Source organism: Lytechinus variegatus, chromosome 9 (assembly GCF_018143015.1).
Source record: "Lytechinus variegatus isolate NC3 chromosome 9, Lvar_3.0, whole genome shotgun sequence".
In the NCBI taxonomy this organism is placed as follows: domain Eukaryota; kingdom Metazoa; phylum Echinodermata; class Echinoidea; order Temnopleuroida; family Toxopneustidae; genus Lytechinus; species Lytechinus variegatus.
This window is the reverse complement of record NC_054748.1, coordinates 13,683,209-13,701,708: the sequence shown is the minus strand read 5'-3', so window position 1 is coordinate 13,701,708 and position 18,500 is coordinate 13,683,209. Positions and strand designations below refer to the sequence as shown.

The 18,500-nt window shown below is 35.0% G+C and overlaps 1 protein-coding gene across 1 annotated transcript; it reads left to right on the top strand.

The window, feature by feature from the left end:
- Nucleotides 1-1,847: 1,847 nt before the first annotated feature.
- On the top strand, nt 1,848-17,631 carry LOC121421819 (serine--tRNA ligase, mitochondrial-like; the record flags this gene model as incomplete). The annotated part of the gene is made up of 15 exons (XM_041616619.1): nt 1,848-2,273; nt 3,157-3,258; nt 3,976-4,050; nt 4,664-4,738; nt 5,676-5,767; nt 6,330-6,477; nt 7,002-7,037; nt 7,949-8,015; nt 8,601-8,646; nt 9,048-9,085; nt 10,077-10,123; nt 11,276-11,385; nt 13,304-13,397; nt 14,947-15,060; nt 15,738-17,631. Coding segments are annotated over 15 exons (1,557 nt in total), but the record flags the coding sequence as incomplete, so codon positions are not given.
- Nucleotides 17,632-18,500: the final 869 nt, after the last annotated feature.

Here is an 18,500-nt window from a genome sequence, read left to right as displayed (position 1 = left end):
GGCGTTTTGCAAGCTGTTTCCAAAATTGGCAAATAGGCCTGTATAGGAGCCTACCCATTTAAAGGAAGCAACCTTCAAAATTAATTGTTAGGTCTTTTACAAATTAATCTATCAAAAGGACTAGCGCCTAGGTCTATATGACATATAGGCCTACTGACAATTAAGTGATTGGGACATCGATGGGCCCCTCATTAGCAAACCGACCGCTGCATGTGACAAGTTATGATTATGATTTTTAGTGTAAAATTAATTAACTATATGCAAATGGTTTAGTTCAAGGGTGGGAGAATATCACTGCACATCGTATGGCTGGTCTGAGGTGAACTGAATTTTACGAAGGATTAAATCTGTAAAATGAAAAAATCTTCTATAATTATGGTTTAGTGCAAAAATGGGAACCATTATTGGGATTAAACCCTTCCGTATTCTCTGCCCCATTTTTCTTCGATCGATCCCTTCTTCATTGGCCTTTGTCCGATTTTATTCCCTTCTCCCCTCCACCTCTTTTTCCCTTCTTTCCTTTAATTTTCTTACTTTGCTAGAGGCCGGAGGGGGAGCACTTAAAGGTCAAGTCCACCTCAGAAAAATGTTGATTTGAATCAATAGAGAAAAAACAAACAAGCACAATGCTGAAAATTTCATCAAAATCGGATGTATAATAAGAAAGTTATAACATTTCAAAGATTCGCTTATTTTTAACAAAATAGTTATATGAACGAGCCAGTTACATCCAAATGAGAGAGTCGATGATGTCACTCGTATTCACTATTTCTCTTGTTTTTTATTGTTTGAATTATTCAAATTTTCAATTTTTACGAATTTGATGATTAGGACATCCTTGCCTAGCTGAAGCACAAAATATTAAAAAAATGGAATTCCACGTGTTCAGGGAGAAATGAAACTTCATTTCCATGACAATGACAAGAAAATAAAAATATTTCATATGATAAAATACAAAAGAAATAGTGAGTGAGTGGTCATCAGTTCCCTCATTTGCACACCGACCGAGATGTGCATAATAAACTGTTTTGTGAAATGAAGCGAAACTTTAAAATGTCATAACTTTCTTATTTTACATCCGATTTTGATGAAATTTTCAGTGTTATGCTTGTTGAATTTTCCTCTTTATTGAAATCAAGATTTTGTTGGAGTGGACTTATCCTTTAAATAGCTCTCGATTCCCCTAAATCCGCGGCGCCTATGCAAATACATTTTCCCCTTCATGATTGTTTACCCGGATTGTTTCCCCTCTCCCGTTATCAGTCTTCCCTCTTTCCCTGATTGATTTTCCCTCCATTTGCTTTTATTTCTATTCATTTCCCCTTCCCTTTTTAACCATCTATTTCTTTTCTTTCCTCCTTTCCTTGTATTCCTGGCATTTTTCCCCTTCCATTCCTTTCATCTCTCCAACTCCCTTATTTATCTATAGATCCTTTTCCCCCCTTTTCTTTCCTCTCTCCCTTTGTTTTTTCCCGGGGGGGGGGGGTTGAATCCCTTTCGGTTCTCCATGGATCCAAGTTTAAACCCTTTACTCTTCTTTCATGTCTTTTACTAACAAGAATAAATAAATGAGTATATATAAGACTTTAAGTTCACCCTGAGAGAAAAGTTTGTTGTTGTAATTAAAGACAATATAAAATTTATGACTTCATCAGACTCTATCAATCTCATCATTCTCCGATAGAGACTATGAGTATTAACAGGATCTTATTCGCAGAAAGGAATTTCTGCTTAAAAAAATAAATGATAATGACGAGAATTAAAGGGAGGCATCTAGTTGAAGATCAATGACAAAATTGATCAAAAAAAATGTTGTTGACGCCCTCTACGTTATAATCGGAACGTGAATTCCCCTGTCGTGTGATTTCCAAACGAAATTTTACAAGTTTTCAGCAATAAGTCACTTTTCAATACTAAAAATGTTCGTGAAACTTCGATATTATGATATAGCACGACAAATCAACACATTTGTGTGGAGATCTTGCAGTAATTGCAAGATACAGTCTTGCACCACGCCCATCAAAAATTCCGCAGCTTTTGAACGGAACGGCGAGAGACTGTCGCGCCTGGAGATTCGGCGTCATCTTGGAACCGTTTCCCACGTTGGAAAGAGGTTTTCATCCACGTCTTTGTACACTCCGTCGTCCGAAGGAGAACATGTCCCATTTGTATTGAAACCTGAATTAGACTTCAACACCATAATGCTAGAGGAAGAGAAGTTCAAGAAAAGCATTGAAGCAAGGGAAATAAAGGGAATCAATATTTCAGAGATGGTTTGTTTTCAAAACAATTTTTTTTCATTTTAATTCGTGCAATAACTAAGGTTTATGATTTTATCGCTAATCAGAACCACAATTCATTACATTATGGGATCGAAAAGGGGGGCAATCTAGCTAGCTCTGCGCATTAGGACAGTGTGTGCGTGCGCAGAGCTAGCTAACGGCCCTTTTTCAATCCCATGATGCATTGCGGTTCTGATTAGCGATAAACCTTATTAATGCATGCAATAACTTAATAATATTGAGACAATTTTGTCGAGCTGTGTGAAATAAAGTTCATAATCATACAACTGTTCTAGCTGTACCGTATGGGTGATTAGCTATGAGGGGTGATGATGGTAGAGTTGAAAAGCTAGGTAAATGATGATGGGGATTGAAAGGGGATGAAATGTGGAAGGAAATGGGGCAGGGGATCAAAAACAGATGCATGCAGAGTTGAGAAATGTTGGTCCTAGGAAAACGATAATTGTGATTACATTTTCTATATTTATGCAGACTATATGCTAAATTCAATTAGCGCTGTTTTGATAGCATCAATCTTCCTACAGTATGAGTTTCACATTGAACATTGATATTAAGCTCAGCTCGGCAAATAAACATTGATAGTATTAGTAATGTTCAATTTTGATTATCATCTTCACTAAAATAGAATAATTTTCATCATCACTGATTCATGACACCATCATCATCCTTAGATCATTAATACTAATACTATCAGCATCATCATTGCGTTATTGTCAATTTGTCATCAACATCATCATCATCATCAATATCATTACCATCATCATTACGATCATCTTCACCATCATCATCATTACTAATATTTTATTAACCAGTAATTAGTTTAAAATCACTATATTTTATCCCAATATCATAGATCTCTATCTGGAACGAGGTTTGTAATCTCGAGGAGCAGAAGAATGAGATGGAAAGAAAGAGAAAAGCCCTCAACACAAGAGCTAAACAACTCAGTAAACAGGTATCGTCTGGTTGTTTAACAATGTTTGGGGGTTCGTTTTATACCACCTTTATACTATATTACAAATTTGCTGTAATACTGTTGCGGAGTGACCATCATGCAACACTTGGTCAATGTCGCATTAGATTGCCATGGCAAATTTATCCTGGATCTGAACAGTCTGCAGCAAAAATATGCCTCTTTCATAACACGTTATGACTTGATGTCCAAGAGCAAAGATTATTTGCTGACATCACAAACTCATTTAATGTGATGCCAATGCAGGGTTAGACTTAGACTTGCATAATTTTTTGGTAACTGTATTTTTTCACTTCTCAGATTAGTTTTGAGGCAAATTTCGACAATTTTGATATTGTGATATTGATAACTTTTTTCTTCAAAATTATTGTGAACAAAACTAATCAACTCCCTGCCCCCCTTTGAAATCCTGGTCCTGCCCTTACTTTAGCTTGGCGCATATTTTTTTCCTACTCCAGGGACCTGTTTCACAAAACTTGTTGCAATACAAAATTTGAAATAAAGCTACTGAAATCATTCAATTTTTATTGGCTGATATTAAAAGTATTTTTGTTGCATTTGTTATTTGTTAGAGTTAGACAAGATTCAGTCAAGTCTTGAATACGAAAGAAAAAAGACATCTTGGAGTTTGAAGTTCGTCTTTCATATTGTGTAAGAATTTTACTTTAAGAGTTTGTTTCTGTTGTGTTTCTTTTTCAGAAAGGAGAAGCCGGGACCAAAGAGAAAATCCAACTTGAAGGCAGGAAAATCAGAGAAGAGGTGAAAAGAGTAAATGTAAGTTAAAAAGAATAAATGTCAGTTAAAAGTTCACTGGTATCAATTTGGTAAATGCAGCCTTGTGTAACTCATCAGATTGTCTATTTATCTGCAGATTGATTATACAGCATTCGTAATATTTGTTAATATATTTCATCTGATTTAGAGGGTCTTATTCTCCATGAAAATCACACAAAGCAAAAGGCTGTCCATTGGCTAGAATGACTCACCTGTCATTGTCCTTGAGCCCATCTCATTTTGGGGTATGGTTGTGACGTAGTGGCAGTGATTCTTTCTTGCACTTGAGATAGGCCATTGAAATAAGTAGTCATTATGTTCATCATTGTAATAACAGGAAATATATGTATGACATTGTGCAATATAAAAGTCTTTATCTTTATAATGATATGTTATTAATATGACATTGTGCTCTGAAACCTGGTAAATTTTCCCACCATTTGTTGACTACTACAATGAAACATTTATATTTTCCTTCTCCCCTGCCCTCCTCTTCTCTCTAAACTCTATTCATCTATGATCCATCTATTTTTCTTTCTGTGTGTAAATAGATTTCTCTTATCTTTCTTGGAACTGTTCACTGAATGACATTCAACAATTTTTTTATCCACAGAGCACTTTGAATGACTTGATGAATAGGTTATATCCTCTGGCCTTGGCTTTACCAAATCACCTACACAATGCGGTGGTGAGTAAATCAGACCTTGGACCCGTCTTACAAAGAGTTGCAATTGATCCGATTAATCGTAACTATGGAAAGCCAGCAAATTCAACATCTATTATGCATGTTTGTTCAAAATATTTTCTAACTATGATGTATATTCAAGCATTCATTGTTTTCTTGAAAATTCACTGCTTCTATTTGTTGAGGAAGGACATCGTGCAAATTTTCTGAAGAAAAAATTATGACACTGATGGATTTCCATAGTTACTATTGATTGGATCAATCATAACTCTTTGTAAGACGGGGCCCTTATGCATATGACGCCTTAGTCTCATAGCGCCCTTCATCAGAGGATATGTGTAAATGGAGTTGTCAGAGATGCGCCAGCTGCAGATCACCAATTCATGCAGGGCAATGGCGCTAATGTATAAGATGGCGCCGCAATGACGTCAATGCATTAAGGTGTATTTTGACGATTCCACGGTGATGGTGGTGTGTGATATTGGTGACGTGGTGGTGGGGGGGGGGTGTATTCAAATGAAATAAACATGAAACCTTTCACTTATAAGGGATATAAGGGAAGTACACCCTGACGTAAGAGTAATTTTTTCATATTAAACAGAAAAGCAAATTGAATAGTCAGGGGTGGGTGGTAAGTTCAAATGAAATTAATTCTTATGATAAACATAACAGTGTATCAATGGAAAGAGAGTAAAAGTAGAAGAAATTTAAGCATGCAAAGGTACATGTGAAATGGAAGGGGGAATTTGAAAGTAGAAAACATGGATTCCTGATTGGAATTTGCCCTTTTTTTTTCAGAAAACAAAAATGTTTGCTTGTCACTTTTTTCTTTTGAAGACGTGATGGATTGCAATCTTCACTATTTCAAGCAATTTATATTTCAGAGATGTTTATCATCAATTTTTCTCAAGTAGTAAAATTTCTATATCTTTTCTTACAGCCCATTGGGGAAGAGAACATTGAGAAAGAAAGCTTTGGAGGTAAACTCACATCACCAGCATCTCAAGAACAACATCCCTGTCTGTCAGTTCAGTGAGTATCCCATTTAATGTTCATTAATCATCTCCATTCTAGGGTATGATTAAGGTCTAAAAAAGTATTTCAGGGTAGTTTTGCAGATGGTAAACTGCAATGGCTTTTATTAAGCCATTTTGAATCACATCCCTAGAAGACATCTCATCTCTTGGTTTAGTGAATGCCTGATTTTGATTGATTGATTTTAAACAATATAATTTAATAAAATTCCAATTCAATTCAGTTCAATTCATTTCTATACTTCATTTCCATTCAAACATGATAATACAAAGTATTATTAATCATATACAAATTTAAGGATTGCCATCTTAAAGATAAGCAGTATAAAATAGAGTATATGGATATTGAAATGAGGGGGGGGGGGGTCCACCAAAATCAATGCTTGTAAAATGTGGATCCTCCTTGATTAATTTGATATTAATTATAATACTATCACTGATAAAGATGATCATAAGAATACTTTAATTTACAGTGTATTACATTGTTCAGATAGCATAGGCACATATGAAATAAATCTAGCATTAACAGTAGTAGTATAAATGTAAATCATATCTTCTAGCAACCCAATGGTTCACCCTGGCTATCAGTACACCGAAGGAGACTTAGTCCTCAAGGAATATGATCTTATTTCTTCTGTTTCATCTCATCTGACATCCAATGGCTTTACAAGGTTCTCAATGCCCGACATGTATAAACCAATTACGATGGTAAGCATTAGAATCATTTTGTTGTAATATGGTAATATATAACCTTAATATTCCCATGACATTTTTGCTCTTGTCGATTCCAGGTTTGGGGGGGGGGGCATCATGGATAATGGCCCCTTGATATCTCAGCCACATATCATTTGACTGAGATGAAAAGAAAATCTACATGCCTACAGAAAATGATGCAGGTTTGTTGCGTTTTATGTAAATGCCACAATGGAGGTAAATTTAAAATGTTTACACTTGATATTTAACACTTAATCATAGTTTTATGTGCCAATTTGGTGTTATCTTGTGAAAATTTGATGTACAATGTACATTTTAGTACCTGTTGTAGAATGCTAATATTAGTTCACTGTTAATTAAAATGTTTTTACTTTTTATTTTATTATTTTTTTGGGGGGGGGATTGTGAATAAGGGTAAATCTTACCATACTTGTGAGGAAATCACATAGAGAAAACAATGACATGAAATTTTGTACATTGTAAGCACGCTCAAGTTTTCTTCATATTTATTTCAACAGGAAGCATTAGGACTGAACCCTGAAAACTCAAATGAAGTAAGTATATATATATATATATATATATATATATATATATATATATATATGTTTTACAGTCTGATTAAAAGCCCATAAATTGTTCATTAAAAAATAGTATTTCATTGAATGATTGAATATAGTGATAAACTACATGTGTCTGCTTGTTGTATCAAGATGAGACTACAGAATCATCCAATATTGCAGTCATGAATTTCAATAAATTTATGTTGACTTTTAAAAGGCATGCCATTTCCAAACGCCACTTCTGATTTCTGCTTGGGAAATTCACACTTGTTACAGAGTTAAGTTTAAACGATTCCTGTTCGCTTGTATGTGTGTATGTACCCATACAGATTTCCTTTATGTTTTCTTCATGATTAACAGTATAGGATGTTTCATATGGCTGTATATTATTTATTTCAAACTGCTTTCCTTCTCCCAGAAGTACTGGCGCCGATTGCATAACACGCTCCAGGCCATGGCCCCGTCTTTCAAAAAATTGCGATTGATCCAATCAACCGCAACTATGGAAGCCAGCAAAGTCAACATCTAAAATGCATGTTTATTCATAACATTTTCTTGATATGATGAATACAATCTTGAAATTCAGTGAACTTCTCTTTGTTTACAAAGGACATTGTGCAATTTTCCTGTAGAATGAATTGTGACATAGATTTCCGTACAGTTGAGATTGATTGGATCAATTGTAACTCTTTGTAAGATGGGACCCTGTTCTGCTAGCTTTTGATTTTATTTCCGTGTATTATGATCAGCTGTGAGATTGATTTCTTGATTAGTAAAATTTGAAATGTTGGGCAATCAGAGCACTTACTATAGTTGTCTTTGTATCGCAACTAAGCCAAGAAGGTCCTCTCTGGTTCTGAACTACTGGTTAATCTCTCTTTGACGCTTTTTACTTTTTTCCTTAGTCATATGTCGTTCAGACGAGTGAGAATATCATGCATTTAGCTGGGACATCACCAATGGGATTTCTAGGTATGTTGATATCTGGAACCACAAACCACCTATCAAAGTTTCATTCTTCAAAAGGATATATGCTGTAAATGCAATTATCAATTCAGTATTTAAAGAAATTATGTGTACCACAGTTGTATCGAGGAATATATTTTGAAGCATATGAAAAAGTGATTGCATAGTTCTTATATGGTAATAGTATACAGGTTAATTTTAACCAAGAAGTTGTTTGTGATAAAATTTTAGTAGGGATAACAATTTATCATAAATGTCTCCCATATTTGACCAGTTAGGCTCTTAGTGTGTATGGGAGTTTGGTGGGTTGATGGAAAAAATGACTCACCTCTCACAAATTGGAAGGCTAATTCCTGCGAAGCCTTGTACCCTTACACCCATTCAGAACCTCTTGGAATCATGTTTGCTTTTATGCAGCCATTTCAAATGTGTAATTTTTAGATTTGCAGTCAATTCTATTGCATTCTGTAGTGAGAATTTCCAGATGCTGATGGAGTTCTTGAACTTGAAAACTAATTCACAGTCCTGTTCATGTTTTTATGTTTCTTTATATGACAACAATCATATTTTTTCCTCTTATTGCACCTTCAGCTTACTACATGATGTCAGTATTAGAAGCCAGTGACCTCCCCCAAAGGTTTGTAGAAAGCGTAATCCTAATGAACAATTACGTATAACAGAATGCAAAGTGCTGTCTTCAGGCTGTGTACTTTACCTATAATTAATATATGACCAAAATTCTATAATGACAAAGCCACTTTTTAAAGGACACATTACTATATTACAGATTGTATGTGCATGCTTTTTCCCTTTGTCACAACATAAAATCATGAATTCATGCAATTGATTCCTGAATTTTGTAATTCAGGCTCTGTTCAGGTACCTTCTAGTTTCAGCAGGAAAACTACATGTAGTTTGTTTTCCATTTCAAGTTCTGATATCTGAACATAAAATGATATGTAGAAAAGATGAATGAGTATACTGTATACAGGTATATTTTAAAGAAAATTGTGACTATTTGATGTTTTGTGATTTCAGGTCCTTTGCAGTTGGGAGACATTACAATGCATCTAAAGGTAAGAGGGGGGGGGGTGATTTTTTATTTCATGAATGCTTCATAAAGCAGATGCATCTTGTTTTGGGTTAATAACAGGATTGCTTCTAAATGTAAAAAAATATTGTTGATATTGTAGACTGATTTTGAATCCAAGGTATCTTTAACTTTTTTTATCTTAAGTAATCATTTTCAGGAATTCAAATACATTTACCATTTACCTTATTCGTTGATTTGAAGACTTCTTTTTTGAGACCACCGGCCATAATTTGTGACATTATATTATAAATTACATTAAGACCCTATGGCCCGTATTCTGAAGTCAGGTTTAATTTAGACCATGGTCTAACTCTGCTAAAATTATGGGAAGCCAAAAGTATCAAAATTTTTATTACGTTGTATTTTTCTTATGTTTACTGTGCTCTTTCCTGATTCATCAATAGTGAAGAAAATCAACTATTTATACTTCCTAGACAATTATGAATGATTTAAGAGCCAAATGAGCTTAAATATGACATCTCTACCGTTCGTGATTTATGTAACAATTGGCTATCCATACTTAAACCACAACTTTAAACCTGAGTTTAAGTTAAACCTGACTTCAGAATATGGGCCTATGAGCATTTCCAGGGCTCTCTCTAAAAAAGCTGTCTGATGCTTTTAGATGCATTTAGGGGGTATATGTACAGTATTACACGTCCCACTTTAGTTATTAATAATATTAAAAATAGCAGCAATTTGGAAAACCAAATGGATCACTAAATTATAATTTGTAATCAATTTTGTAAAAAAAATATTACTTTGATGTAATATCAAGTTCTATCTGCAGTACAAAAACACTTGTTTGTCATCACTGCTAGATAATAGTTTTATCTGAATTCCAGTAGGCTTTGTTACATCATTAAACACTGCTTTTAGTGGATTATTCTCACTATACTGTATATTTCAGTAATTTGTTTGAGTTTCGTTATTAGAGAAATTGAAATTATTATTTCTATTACTATTTCTTCCAGAATCTTCAAACTTTGAGGGTCTTCATAACCAATTTCAGGATTCCAGGGTGAGTTCATGGAACATTTAAGAGAAATTCCAGTAGTTGCAGTAAACACTGATTTCATGAGAAAGTCTGTAAAACAAGGCTTAATTGTCAGTATATCATCGAGGATCTAGGTCTGGTACAGTTACATTAACTGAACTTTGTGAAATCTTGAAATCTACGCTGAAAAATGTTCACACCGAAGATCCCCAACACAGATAAGCGCACGTGGGACAATGTATAATTATTGCTTAGAGCGTCGGGCCCGACGCCCTACCCGAATCCTTTGCTTATTTGCTGATTTCTCAGCAATTACACAATTTCTTCCAGAATCCTTTGGCACATGCGTTTTATTTATACAAACAGATACTTTGGTGGTCATTTCATTGGATTCTGTACGAACTCATTTTGATATCGTTACCAAAACTAGCATTTACCTTTAAGCTGATTTGTATTAACATACCCACCAATCTTCTAATTGGCAAGACTTAAGGTTTTAAAAAAAAGAGTGAAATGGAGGTATAGAATCTCTGTAGAGTAAAGATATAAATTCTTATATATTATACAATTCCACCTCCTCAGGCTTTACTATATATCTGATAATTGTTTGTTTAAATAAATATACGAACATTCCATATTGACTGGATATTATAATTACACATGAAAACAAACACTCCTTATTGTTAGGTTTTTGTTTTAATAAGTAATGTTTCTATATTGTCATTCTATACCGATTTTATTTTTGTATATTTAATTTTGTAAACCCCGATTAGTGAGGAGAGCTTCATAACAGAAACTAGTTTTTCTTTTAGTCATCCTCAGGCACTAGTCGGTGGTAATTTCTCCTTCTTGTACTTATTCTTGATGTCTTTTGCCTGGAAATAAAATAAATAAAATAAATAAATTCTGGATAATATTTGATGCTGCTGTCAAATGGTCTTAGTCGAGTGGTCCAAGGTGCCTGTTAGAGCTGTATGCTGCTGTCTGATAACACTGGTTCGAATCCCATTTGTCAGTTATTAGTTGATAATGTGTTAATTCTGTTGAATTTCAACAATAAAAACAAGAAACTTGTCTAACTATTCACTTGGTCTGGTCAATATAATGGCGGCTGGGCATTTTAGCAGATTTGGTTCATATTCTCCCAGAGATGACTTGATTTCTAATTCTCAACAGGGTGAAATCTTTGGAGTAAGTGAAGGGACAGAGGATGCAAGCAACGCTCTCTTATTTCAGTATCTCGACATGCTGATTGACCTCATCTTGACCTTTGACATTCCATTCAGGTCAGTAGGTTTCTTGACCAATTCCAAGCAAATCTCATTTTGTGGTTTGACCCACTAAAAATACTTTTTGATAAGTATGCAATTTTATTTCATTTTTATTGTCTCACCTGCGAAGCAAAGTGAGACTATAGGCGCCGCTTTTGCGACGGCGGCGGCGTCAACATCAAATCTTAACCTGAGGTTAAGTTTTTGAAATGACGTCATAACTTAGAAAGTATATGGACCTAGTTAATAAAACTTGGCCATAAGGTTAATCAAGTATTACTGAACATCCTATTAGAGTTTCATGTCACATGACCAAGGTCAAAGGTCATTTAGGGTCAATGAACTTAGACCATGTTGGAGGATTCAACATCGAAATCTTAACCTGAGGTTAAGTTTTTGAAATGTCATCATAACATAGAAAATATATGGACCTAGTTCATGAAACTTGGACACAAGGTTAATCAAGTATCACTGAACATCCTGCATGAGTTTCACGTCACATGACCAAGGTCAAAGGTCATTTAGGGTCAATGAACTTTGGCCGAATTGGGGATATCTGTTGAATTCCCATCATAACTTTGAAAGTTTATGGATCTGATTCATGAAACTTAGACATAATAGTAATCAAGCATCACTGAAAATTTTGTGCAAGTTTCAGGTCTCATGATTAAGGTCAAAGGTCATTTAGGGTCAATGAACTTTGGCCGAATCTGGGGTATCTGTTGAATTACCATCATAACTTTAAAAGTTTATTGGTCTAGTTCGTTAAACTTGGACATTAGAGTAATCAAGTATCACTGAACATCCTGTGCGCGTTTCAGGTCACATGACCAAGGTCAAAGGTCAATGAACTTTGGCCGAATTGGGTGTATCTGTTGAATTACCATCATAACTTTGAAAGTTTATGGATCTGATTCATGAAACTTGTACATAAGAGTAATCAAGTATCACTGAACATCCTGTTTGAGTTTCAGGTCACATGATCAAGGTCAAAGGTCATTTAGGGTCAATGAACTTTGGCCGAATCGGGGAAATCTGTTGAATTACCATCATAACTTTGAAAGTTTATTGGTCTAGTTCGTTAAACTTGGACATTAGAGTAATCAAGTATCACTGAACATCCTGTGCGCATTTCAGGTCACATGACCAAGGTCAAAGGTCAATGAACTTTGGCCATATTGGGTGTATCTGTTGAATAACCATCATATCTCTGTAAGTTTATTGGTCTAGTTCATAAAAAGTGGACATAAGAGTAACCATGTATCACTGAACATCTTGTGCGAGTTAGAGTAGTTTTCAAAGTCAGCACTGCTGCTATATTGAACTGCGTGATGCAGGTGAGACGGCCAGAGGCATTCCACTTGTTTTTTTTCATTTTACATGTATTTTGTAATTTAGAGGAATGTATTATTCGGTCTCATGATCGCAAATTTTGTCAATACACTGTTTTAAATGTGTTAATAAATCTTGATTCCGAGGCCTAAAAGAAATAGAAGGAAGAAACATTTATGTAGAAATTCCTATATATAAATGATGTGTCCATTTTTAATGCATCAGAATCTTTTTAAATTGAAGGAAAAAAATGATTGAAAATAATTACTAAAATGACTAGATTGACAACATTATGGAAACAAAAGAAAAATCAGATGGAAATTTGCAAATTTTTATCATGGAAATGTATTCTTTATAATCACTTTTGATATCATTCTGTAATTTAAAAGGGAAAGTTTAAATTGACAACATTTAGTATTTTGTCACTACATTGTTTCCTTCAAAATTTATGTTACAAATCAATAGAGATTGCATTTGCATAATTTAAATTTGTAAAATCTAAAAATACTTCTACATACAAATTTTTGGGCCATCATTTAATTGTACTCTCTTTGAAATCATTTTTAGATTGATACCACAAATATGTTGTTCATTTTTGAAGGACTGTTGAGGTATCGAGTAGAAACCTTCTACCATGTATGCATAGAATGATGTCTGTTGAAGTCTGGCTGCCAAGTGAGGAGAATTACGTAGAGGTATGACACATATTTAAAGCAGATACAAACCAATAGCGCCATCTTGAGTCCTCAACTTCTCATTCCAGCAAGTGTTCTGACCCATGATGCTAGTGTAGTCTTGTAATATAGACCCACTTGAATGATAACATGCTAATTAACTACCGGTATTAAATAAATATATACAGCAAATAATTACATATACATTACCAATTAGCAAAACAATTACTTTTCCTCTCAAATCAGTTTCTCTATACAAATACAATTATGTGTCAATTTATTCTCTGTACCATTAGTAGATATCTAAAAACGTATATTTTTAAGACTATGTATTTATAACACACAGTCATATTTAGAAATTTACATCATTGGTGCCAATAGGGAATCATATGACTTTTGTTATTTTTCTTATGATTTAAATCTGTAAGTTAAAATTTGTAATTCCATGAAATATGGTGGTGGCCTAAATTATTAAAACACCTGTCATATTAAAATTAATTAATTCATTCATTAAAATTCATTTTTGTAATTGTATTTATGTTTTTTCGACTTGTATGTGAAAAATGGAAAGAAAAGAAATGAAATAAATCAATAAATCTAAAAAAAAAAAAAATCTAAAAAATGATTTTAGTAGTTGTTTTTATTTAGTTGGCCAATTGAGATACCTATTAAATGGTTGGAATTTTCTACAAAAGTTATTACTATGCTTTAAAAACAATAGAATATATAGTCACTCTTTCTGAACTTACACTATTTTGTGTTTGGCCCCAACTTGAATAATCTTACAATCTTGCACCTATCATGAAAAAAAGTGTCATAACTCCAAAAATATTGAATGTCTCCCCATAAAAGTTTGTAGTTTTTGAAAGGATGTTCTCTGATGATTTCATTATGATTTTGTCCACCACTATATAACAGCGAGTCTATCTGACAAATCTTCACTCTTTTTAAATGATTGAGCAGTTCAACCCTGGGGAGCTACTTACATGTACTTTGACGAGTGGATACCATGCGTGACCATTTTTTTCCAATACTTCTTAAGGGTAGGGTTTCACACACTTATACTTGTCAAGGGGTGCATTTTCAGAACATGAAAAATACTTGTTTAGGGTGTGTTTCGAGACCCCATGGTCACGCATGGTATCCACTCATCAATGGAAGTGGCCCCGCGCAGGACTTCAACTCGGGACGAGGCAAGACATGCCTAATGTGAAGTGTTATGAATAGTAGTCTCTGCATAAGTCGACCCCACATAAATCAAATAATGATGCTGACGTGCATATGATTTGTAACGCCTAATCTTATTGAATATTATGCAGTAGCATGCGTCCCTTAGTATGATTTGATGCGGTGATGCCTTTCATATCGCACACAACTGGATATTTATATAAGTGCAACTGCAAGTCAGGCTAACATCTTTGTGAAACACCCCCCTAGAATATGCTTAACATTTCTTAAAAACATCTTAAGTCGAATTTCTCCAAGTCATATTTCTGTGGTCTCATACTCAACATAGGCAGAGTTCATTTTTAAACCGTAATTCGGTTTTTGTTGGATGTTGTAATTTTAGGTAGCTAACGTGTGCAACTGCACTGATTTCATCAGCCGTCGTCTAAAGATACGCTATCCAATCAATCCCAGGGAGAGCGCTGTTCAGAGCAGAAAACGCAGCTTTGTACACACAGTGAGTAGTCTTGTGATAACTTCAATGTGGAGCGTTGTGGCCCAGTGGATTAGTCTCCGGACTGTGAAACAGAGGGTCGTGGGTTCAAGTCCCAGCCATGGCGTAGTTTCCTTCAGCGAGAAATTCATCCACATTGTGCTGCACTCAACCAAGATGAGATGAATGGTTACCTGGCAGGAATTAATTCCTTGAAATACTGAGTGCTAGAAAGGCTGCTTAAGCTACAGCCAGGGTAATAATATCCAAGTCCTTTGGAAGCGCATTCAGATGTTATTCATAATGTGTTATGCGCTATACAAGAACTGACTATTATTATTATTTTTTCTTATCTTCATATGTTTTTGTATGTATTCAACTTGGATCCGCTCTAGTATATAATGTACTACTAGATACTAGTTCTTCTTTGATGTATGATTTTTTTTTCACTTTTTGTTTCTCGGAGTGTGTAGGCTTTTTAGAGAAAGGGTCATATTCTGAATTCCAGTTTGCGGGGGGGGGGGGGGGGGGGTGTCATGCTCATCCTCTTGGTGAGAAACTTTTTTTCTTAACAGAAAATTTCAAATATATGGACCTGCATTAGGAAACCCCGAATCAACCCCTGAAATATTTTTTTTGGTTTCAAACAAAAATTTCAAATCATGCCTCCGCTCATTCTTTTTTGTTATATTCCCTCTCAGATTCACGGCACAGCCTTGAAACCATCGGTCCTCCTGTCAGCCCTGTTGGATCATGGAGCATTGGATGTGAAAGAAGCAAGATCATGATAAATAGCTACTCGAATAAGAAGAAACGCCCACCCTCCGATCAGTGATGGACTGTGACCTGGAAAAGACAAAGCATTGGAGGGGCACAGCATTGTTCACAAATAATACAGTGCCCTTCCAATGCTTTGTCTCCTCCGGGTCACGATCCGCCACTGCCTCCGATAAAAATCAAGAAATTCTTCCTTTCAGTGTCATGTTAGCCATGTTCACACATGGATATGACGATGCTCTTCAACATTTTGTCTAAACAGTCAAGAGATACAGATGTACATGTATAAGCCATAAAAAAAACAACTCTTCTACCGGGGCAACAAATTGGCATGCAATAGAATTGGTTGAAAGTTGTACAGCGTTTGCAGACAAACTTCTGACATCATCAAACATATTCAGGGGTGTTAGAGTTCAGATTCTTATCTGATTTCAGATTTTTTGTTTGTTTTGATTTTCAGCTTAATTTCAGCTTATTTTTGGCTTTCCTCTGTGCATGAGAGGTATGAGAGGTCTGTCTTTGTCAGACTTTTTCAACACTCTTCAGCTTTTTTTTTTGTGACCACTCACACCCCTGCATACTCATGACATCATACAGATCTCATTATGACCACACAAACATGGCTCGTGCCATCATGAAAGCATTATGTCATGGGTTCGTCTTTGCAACTGCAATCAATTTAGGGACTATTCAAAAGCAAGGCAATGTCTGAATCATGACTGAACACTATTGCCAATGTTGAACTGATTTCCTGTAGCCAAAATCAAATTTTGACAAATGATATCCTTTCCATTGAGATTCTTGTTGAAAATGAGTACATGTAGGTTTCAGTGAGAATGGGAATGATTTAGCCTACAAGAACATGTTTCAGTTGTAAATTTCAGTTTGTAAATTCAGAACAACTTCATAAAACACCCTCGGGCTGGTGATTAAGTGATGCGAAATTAAGAATTTGAATTTTGTCGTGTCCAAGGGACTGTTTCATAAAGCTGTTCTGAAGTTACGAGCGACTGTTGATCCTTTCCTGTGGTAAATGATATTTCTGTTTATGGTAACTCCTGTAGGAACTCAGCAGGACAGCGTTTTTGCGGGTAAATGCCAAGCTGGTATATAACCAATTACCTATAGCAAACACTTTACTTGTAGGTTAATCAGTCATAGTGGCTGACATTATAGACGACAGATATTCACCATTAAATGTTTATTGGTGATTATCTAGAGTGTAAGAAAGGATAACCAGTTGTTCTTAAAGTCGCTCTTAACTTAAGAACAACTTTATGAAGCGACCACCTGTTCCTATCGACATCTTGCACAAGATATTGAGGTTTGTGTGCTATGTCCGACTATAAAAATCTTTCATGTAAAGCTTGGGTTTTTGAGAGCTATTACCAGGGGGCCGTTTCATAAAGCTGTTCGTAAGTTAAGAGCGACCTTAAAAAAGACTGGTAATCCTTACGCGCTAAACCATCACCCATTTTTTATACCATTTACCACAAGAAAGGATCACCAGTCATTCTGTTGAGAGCTATTACCATGTTTACCAATGATGGCTCTTCAATCTGCAAGAGGGCCCAGTTTGAGGTTTGTGATGAATTGCAAATATGAAAGGACCACTCTCATTGGTTCTTGCTCAGTGTTTTTAACCAAGGTGCGCATGTAACGATGATATTGATTGGTCCTTGACTGCAAACCTTTATGTTTAATCCCAGGACTGAATTACTGATTTTCAAGTGTTGCCCAACTATTCTTGTTGTAATGCAAATGTATTGTATTTAACTGTTATTTTCTATATTTGCAATAAAAATAAAATGAAATTGATTTTTTTTCTGGGCTAATTGATGTGTTTGTGTTTTCCAGGGAAATGAATAAGAGGTTTAGAGAGAGAAATAGAGAGGGGGATGGAAAGAGATGGGGGGGGGATGGGCGAGAGGATGAGGAAGAGAACAGAATATTGGGAGAGGAAAGAAAGTGTGGGGCAAGCAGAAAAAAAACAAAGAAATGAAACAGGAAATGTAATTTCAAGACAGAAGAGAAGAAAGAGGAAGGACAGACTGAGAGCAAATAAACAATATTTAAAGGACAAGTCCACCCCAGCAAAAACTTGATTTGAATAAAAAGAGAAAATTTCAACAAGTATAGCACTGAAAATTTCATCAAAATCGGATGTAAAAGAAGAAAGTTATGGCATTTTAAAGTTTCGCTTCATTTCACAGAACAGTTATATGCACATCTCGGTCAGTATGCAAATGAGGAAATGATGACATCACTATTTTTGTATTTTATTACATGAAATAGTTTTATTTTCTCATCATTGTCATGTGAAATGAAGTTTCATTCCTCCCTGAACACGTGGAATTTCATTATTTTAACAGTTTGTGCTTCAGGCAAGGAGGTCCTAATCGTCAAATTCGTAAAAATTGAAATATTGTATAATTCAAACAATAAAAAACAAAGAAATAGTGAGTGACATCATCGACTCATTTGGATGTAACTGGCTCGTTCATATAACTATTTTGTTAAAAATAAGCGAAACTTTGAAATGTCATAACTTTCTTATTTTACATCCGATTTTGATGAAATTTTCAGCATTGTGCTTGTCTGATTTTTCTCTATTGATTCAAATCAACATTTTTCTGAGGTGGACTTGACCTTTAATCTTGGGCCATGTGCTCCCCCCAAAAAAAGAA